A 7,165-nucleotide genomic window follows, 5' to 3' on the forward strand; every position below is an offset into this window, starting at 1 on the left:
CAGCTCAAACACCCCCCAGACTGCAGAGGAAGAAACTACTGACAGCAAATTAGTTGCAGACTTATTTAGTCAGGAATATCAAATAAAGCATCAGCTGTGATCTGTCTGTAGACAAATGGTAAGCAGCACAAAGAGTTTCTTGTATAGATTATGGATTGTCTGCCTGGCTCCAGTTGATAAAGAGGAAATGACAGTGCTTGGTATTATGTATAAAACAACTGGTCAACATCAATTTTTTTTTCCTGGTACATAAATAAAATCCTACACTGCACGTCCTTTAAACAATCTGACCGATAGTGGCTTATCAGGTTACAATTCATGTAACGCTAGAATATGCCTCCCATCTCCCCCAACATCTGATGGGAGTTCCCTGGAACACCCTGGAAGAACCACTCATCTCTTCCTTTCCCAGCTTTGTTAAGAGTGTGTCAGAAATACCCACCAAGTCAGCACAGATCTAACATCCCTTGCACCACCCCAGCAACGTGTCGGAAACGGTCTCACTTCCAGCAGGGAGAGCAACGAAACGAGGGGGACAAATGCTCAGTAAAGCAACACAGCACCACGAGGAACAATTCCAGATGTACTTTTTTTTTTTTTTTCCTTCACAAAGCAAAGAAACTTCATGCCACTGTGCTAAAACACATGCAACGTTCAACACCGTACGAATGACCACTGTAATAGACAGAGTTACTTCTTTCTGGTTTGCTTATGACTAGGACCTACCTCGCAATACCAAAAGTCTGACAGGAGATTTCCACTGGCTAGGTAGGATTTTTAAAGTCTGATGATCTTCAAAAGCAGAGGAGCTGTGCTTTGAGGAGGGAAAACGATGAGCAACGGGTTTGATATTTGAATTTTGGAGGAAAAGTCCCACCTTAGGTTTAATATTATGAAATAATATATTTCCTATACATTTCTCTATATAACTTTATTTTCTTTGCAGCTACATCCTCTTTACATTAGTCACAGCACAGAAATATTCCTTCCATACGCAGGGAGTACTCTCAACTTTAAGGGATTTTTTTTTAAGTCACAGAACAGTTAATAACCTTGTTTGAAGGCTGTAACTAGTGCTGCTGGGAACAAGAAAGAAGACGTTTTAAACATGCAGTTTTCTGTGTAACTGCTTAGAAGAAACATGCTTTATAATTGTTTCATCCCACATGGAAGATCATTAAACTGTGCACTTAGTAAAAAGCAACTAAAGCAAATAGTTCCAAAGGTCAGCCTGCCTTTTCCAGTAACCAGCTGGTATGCAAACTGGCATAATTTTTTACAACCCTCTCCCCTTCCCCCACACCTTGGACTTTCCATCACTCTATCTCACAAAATTTAAATTTTTGCTTTTATATGTACTTCATATACTTTTCTTTTTTACTTTTTTTTTTTAAACTTTTTTTTTTTTATATATAAAACAGTATAAAAATAAGAGCAACAGTCAAGAACTACTGGGGAGTTTTTGCAGAGCATGGATGACTAAAATCCTATATTGGATACTGCAGGAAGGGCAGAACTCATATTTTTGCCCAACAAATGCACTTGAAAAAGAGCAGTAACATCTTTTTTTCAGCTTAGAGCCTACAAAGAGCTAGTGCACAACATCTACAGATGCAACACTTCCACCTAACATCTTCTGTTCTTTTGAAACAATATAAAGGATTATCTGAGGCTGTGAACAAGCAAAAGGAGCACTATCATACCACATAAATTGAAACGCAACACTCTGAAACATATCACCAGTTTGTACATTAAATATCATAAAAACAATTACCATTCACCAGTGTCTAGGTGTTTGTTATGGCAACTTTAGAGTAGGCACCTTTTTTCCTCCTTTTTTTTTTTTTTTTAAATCCTTCACCTCCCAGTGTTACTTCTAACAAAGCAAGAGCACTGTAATGTACATGATCTGCTGCTTGTCGTGTATAATTATTATTTTCTTGCACACAGGAAAGTGAGGCTTCATCAGTGCCTGGTGGTTCCTGTCACACGTTGGAGTCCTCATCTGTTATGCTGGTGCTAGGAGAGCGAGTTGCAAAGTCTTTAAACATTTCATCTTCTTTCAACATGTGCTAGAAAGGAAAGGAGGGAGAGTCAAGGTTCAGGCCCCCACAGCTTGCACCAGGAACTTGGGATGGTGCAGACCTGAGCTTGGCAACAAACAGCCCTGTCAGCCCTGCCAGCCACTGCCTGGTTCTGTGGAGAATGTTTTTCACCCACGCTGGCTCCTGAGCAGCTCACAGCTTGGTCCCCTTTCTGCTGGCCCAAATGGCTTGGGTAGCGCAGGCTGGGGCTGGGCTTCCACCAAGAAAACAAGCCAAAACCCTCCCTTGGCAACCCACCACCTGAGGGCAAACTGCTGGCTTAGAGCTGGGTGCCATGTCCTCTGCCCTCCCTGGAAGGCAGAGAGCCAGCAAAGATGTCTGGTGACCATGGCCCACCACTCCTGGCCAGGGGAACCTCCAAGCCAGCATGGGCAGGTATCTTCCTCAACCACTATTTCTTCTTTCCCATCTGCCTCTGTACAAAACCCAAAGGGCCTCAATTGACCCCTAGTTCTGATGGGGTCCCACTATACTCATAATCTGCATGGTATTTGACATCCTTCAGGCCTCAGAGACCAGTGGTGCTTCACTCTCTCCAAAGACTACATTTTGCTAGGTGCTGAAATGGATGAAAGCAATTGCTTCCCAAATGACACAACTCAGCTGCTTGACAGAGCCTTAAATAGTGAAGCAAAGTTGCACTTTGTGTATTTGTATTGAACAGCTACTAAATAGCACCACCAGTTAACACCAGTGACTGACAAAGGTTTTGCACCCACGTCACAGAAACAGGACCTATTCCACAGACCCCACTTTTAAGACTTACTGTCAAGTTGTTGATGCCTTCAGAAAAAGCTCCTATTTGCCTCACTGTCCCTTCTGAATCTTCCATCTACAAAACAAAAAAGAGATAATAGATAATGAATCAATAAAAATTCACCATGTGCCATGACAGAGTGGCAATTAAGAGCAGCATATAATGTAACTGCTTAACAATGCCCAACACGGTCAGAGCAAGGGAGGAGCATGCCCTGTTGGGAGGGAAAAGGATAGATATGCCAGAGTAGGTCCTAAAGGCACTGAATTCACAGCTTGAACCTCCTCAGGCTGAGATACTCATTTGTTACTAATGCTGAGCAAGTGCAACAAGTCAGGATGTTCCCAGGCCAAAGCAAAGGGAAGGCTTCCCTGGTAAAAGAAGTTTTTTTCCATGGAACCTGACAGAACAGTCAAGGACTGTTAGAACTGGCTTACCTGCTCCAGCCTGTCCAAATCATCATCATCATATACTCGGATATCCAGGCCAGGCTTAAAACCCTTCTTTGACCCACTTCCAGATGCCCGTCCCAGCTCCATAGGACATACATATTCTTCCACATCATCTTGCTTCTTCTTCCTCAGGCTCCCAAAATTGCTGAAGGTAAGTTTTTTTGGCTAACAAGCAAAGAGAAAATTGACAAGAGAGTCAGCAAAGAATTAACAGTTCTCTTCCTCCTGTGTTGGTGTTTCAATGATCATTGGTGTCTCAAAACCTCAGTGCTCTCCTAAACAAAGACCTTCTGAATAGATGAAATACATCTGAAATGTATGATGAAATGCACCTGAAAGAACAAGTTGTGTCCATTCTACCATTGTTAAACAACACCATTCAAAGGGACCCAAATGAGATCAGAATCCCACTGCATTAAACCATGAGCACACCTACAGTCAGAGACAGTCTCCCTCCCAAACACCTGATAGAAGGACAACACACCAGAGTGCTGCCTGTTGTCTGTGCACGAGAGGCTGAGATGTGGTGCATTCATGGTAGACACAAGTGTCAAACCCAGATCTGCGGAGTCCTGCCCTCATGCTTCTTTCATTAGCAGCCAGCCTCTATTCTCCATCTTACTGATCTGTCCTCCAAATATGGAGAAAACCAGCACACTGGAGATCTAGAAGTTTGTCTGGAAGCTCCAGCACTGACCCAGAACAAGAGACCTACCTTTACTTTGGCAGTTGCTGTTAAGAGGACGTAGTCTGGGGACTCCATGGCTTCACGTTTCTGCTGCTGGGCCTCCTGCCCAATGAGGAGGTTGAAATGAGTCGCCAAGTGCCGTCTCAGCAGCGTCTTGTTTGGCGGGATGTTCAGCAACTGTGCCATGGTTTCTACATTGAAACGAGGTTCCAAAACCTATTAAACAAATCACAGAGAATCCAGCTGAAGCCAGACTGATGAGGTCTCAAGGACATCAACAGGCATCCCTACCTTGGTCACTTCCTCAGATTGCTCTGGGGTTTTTATTTGGATCTTAGAGGAAGATACAACGAGGAGAGAGAAAAGAGAGCTAAGTAGTTAAAGGATTTATAAAATGCTACCTCCAGGCTTTCCTTCTGGAGTTATAAATAAATTGGCAGATAAAAAGAAAGAAACAGATAAAGTCACCCTCAACTCATATAATGTATGAAACTGCCACAAAATGTTTACCCACCATCCCCTTTCAAGTTTGGAAAATCTGGCCAGGGGTCCGATAGAAAATAAACAGACAAAATCTTTGGAGCAGGAAATATACCTCTTAATCACCACAACAAACTTCTGCAAGTACAAGTCACTTGCCTGCAGTACCTGATGCTAGAGCAATTAAAAATAATCCTAGTTTGACACCGAAATCACAAAGTCTACAGAAGTAACAGGCCTTCCTTACAAAATAAGTCTAGCAAGGAAGATGGTGGCTGTTTAACAGCATCATAGCAGTGTACAACACCGTAAGACAGGAGGTGGAGAGTGCCACAGCAAAATTAAACTGAGGGGAATATAGATAATCAAACCCATTGCTACCCACACGAGTTCTGCCCAACACATTTGTGTCCTTTAAACTATAGGGTGTTTAGTTTTGACAGCGACTTCTTATGCAGAGTAAGAAGACAAGGTGTGAGCAGCAAAGGTAGCACAGAACGTTGCTCTAGGGACTCTCAGCCATACTGTTTTCAACAAAGTGGAACAAGTCAGCCTAAAACCTCACCATCAGGCCCCCGTGCACGCCGCTCCCCCGCAGGTTGGGCGCGTACTCGGCCAGGTCCACGGAGCGCAGCCACTCCATCACGCGGTGGTTGGTCCACTGGGTGACCTCGGAGGGTGTGACGTTGTTCTGTCAACAGAAGCAACAGGCAGTCAAGGAGACCTCCCAACTCAGCTGTGCCAGCCCCAGTAGTTACTGAAACAAAGCTCTCCTGCCCTGAAAAAAATGCAAGCCCACTTTGTACTTGAGAAAAAAAACCCTTTCTGGATTGCTATCTTGCAGCAACACAAATGTGGAGATGTTTCTGGACAGTGGGCAGGTCAGTATGATGCTTCATGTCATTTGATTATCGTGCACTAGGACTAGTTGCAATTTCTACCAGAAGAACTAAATATTTAGCAGGCTCCATGAACCGTTGTGCTTTTCTTGCTGATATACATAATGAATCCAAATCCAAGAGTCTGGGTTGCTTCATCATCTGTTGTCCTATCCAACGTGTGCTGCTTCCAAAATAAACTAATGGCAGTTTCTTGTCTGGTAAGGGGGCCAAACTCCTTTGGCACAAAAAATCTTGACACATCCATCAAGAGTTACACAAGACTCATGGCAGCAGTGTACTGAGTTCAAGATGATTTACATGCTGGACAGGACATCAGAGACCAGGCCAACTGATCCAGCTGTTGACTAGGAACTGAATTGGGAGATTTGGAAAGGGGGAAATGAGTCTGGCACCACGACAGGTGGAGGAAAAGAAGTGGTGTTCCAGGTAGTGAAGACAGAGTGTAAGACTGGAAGAACAATATGAGAAAATGAAAACTGAAAATGAAAAAGAATTAAACAGGAAGGAAGAGACAGGAGGAGAGAGCAGAGCAGGAATAATCAGAAACATCAGGAAAAAAAACAACCCTAGAGGATTCCTCTCCACAGCTTCATCATAAAGCAGTACCTCATCAGACGGCCTCCTGCGCAAACAGTTGGGCTCAAAGTTGTTTATTCTCAAAACCTGAATGGCTCTTTTGATGCTGAGGTGGTGGAGGACGCTGACAACTTTCAAGGACAGCAAGTCATCCTGTCAAAGAGTAAAGGGGAGTTAATAAACATAAATGTGCTTTTTGGTGGAACCAGTACCTAACCGGAAGAGACTGCTTTGGGCCCTGGCTTAAAGTGGCACATCTGACACATTCTGAGCTATGATTTTAACTGGGGAGACATGATTAACATCAAACCATCTGTGCCAAAAGTAAAGCTTTCCTTCTTGCACTGTGCTAGCTCCTGGACAATGTCCTTCACATAGGGTATAGAGCTTAGTGCAAGAAGCCTGGAGTAACAAGGAAGAGAGAGGGTAAGATGACATATCCTCAGAGATCTGATTAGAGCCAGGACAGCTTTCCAAACACAGTGCATCAGACTCAACTGGTATTGCATTTAATCCTGCTAAAAATTTGAATCCCACAAGCATCCAGCTAAAAGTTTAGCTGAAAACAATAAATCATCCTGAAAACTGAGGCATTCTGTATCATAGAATCATAGAATGGCTTGGGTTGGAAGGGACGTTAAGTATCATCTAGTATCATCATGGGCAGGTTAGAATGAAAAAAAAAGAAGGAATGAAAATACAAAGGTATGTCAGGTTGGCTCCCCACAACTGCAAATGATAAATGTTTTTTGAAATGCTTTTTTTTTTCAAAAGTGTTGGAAAAGACCTTCAAGATCATCAAGTCCAACCGTCTGCCCTACAACCCCCAACCTCTAAACCATCTCCTGAAACTCCACCTCCAGGGATGGTGCCTCCACCACCTCCCTGGGCAGCCTGTTCCAATGCCTCACCACTCTTACTCTGAAGAAATCTTTCCTAATATCCAATCTGAACCTCCCTTGGTGCAACTTGACCCCATTTCCTCTTGTCCTATCACTGGGCATTGGGGAGAAGAGACCAACCCCCATCTCACTACAACCTCCTCTCAGGTAGTTGTAGAGCAATGAGGTCTCCCTTGGCATCCTCTTCTCCAGGCTGAACAGCCCCAGCTCCCTCAGCCTCTCCTCAGAAGACCTGTTCTCCAGACCCCTCATCAGCCTCGTTGCCCTTCTCTGCACCCTCTCCAGCACCTCCATGTCCTTCCT

General features: G+C 43.8%; 1 protein-coding gene across 4 annotated transcripts in view; it reads right to left on the bottom strand.

The window, feature by feature from the left end:
- Positions 1-435: 435 nt before the first annotated feature.
- PPFIBP1 (PTPRF interacting protein, binding protein 1 (liprin beta 1)) overlaps positions 436-7,165 on the bottom strand; it is a 54,916-nt gene continuing 48,186 nt past the window's right edge. For 3 of the 4 annotated variants that reach the window (XM_010004134.1, XM_010004133.1, XM_010004132.1), the window contains 6 exons: positions 5,991-6,113; positions 5,048-5,173; positions 4,030-4,218; positions 3,300-3,479; positions 2,872-2,937; positions 1,730-2,072 (listed from right to left, as the gene is read on the bottom strand). In XM_010004134.1, coding sequence (XP_010002436.1) covers positions 1,986-2,072; positions 2,872-2,937; positions 3,300-3,479; positions 4,030-4,218; positions 5,048-5,173; positions 5,991-6,113 — 771 coding nt within the window. In that variant the 3' untranslated portion in view covers positions 1,730-1,985. Of the gene's footprint in view, positions 2,073-2,871; positions 2,938-3,299; positions 3,480-4,029; positions 4,219-5,047; positions 5,174-5,990; positions 6,114-7,165 lie in introns of all 4 variants that reach the window. The other variant, XM_010004135.1, reaches the window with a different exon arrangement.

This window comes from Chaetura pelagica, unplaced genomic scaffold, assembly GCF_000747805.2.
Source record: "Chaetura pelagica isolate M959 unplaced genomic scaffold, ChaPel_1.0 scaffold198, whole genome shotgun sequence".
NCBI lineage: Eukaryota > Metazoa > Chordata > Aves > Apodiformes > Apodidae > Chaetura > Chaetura pelagica.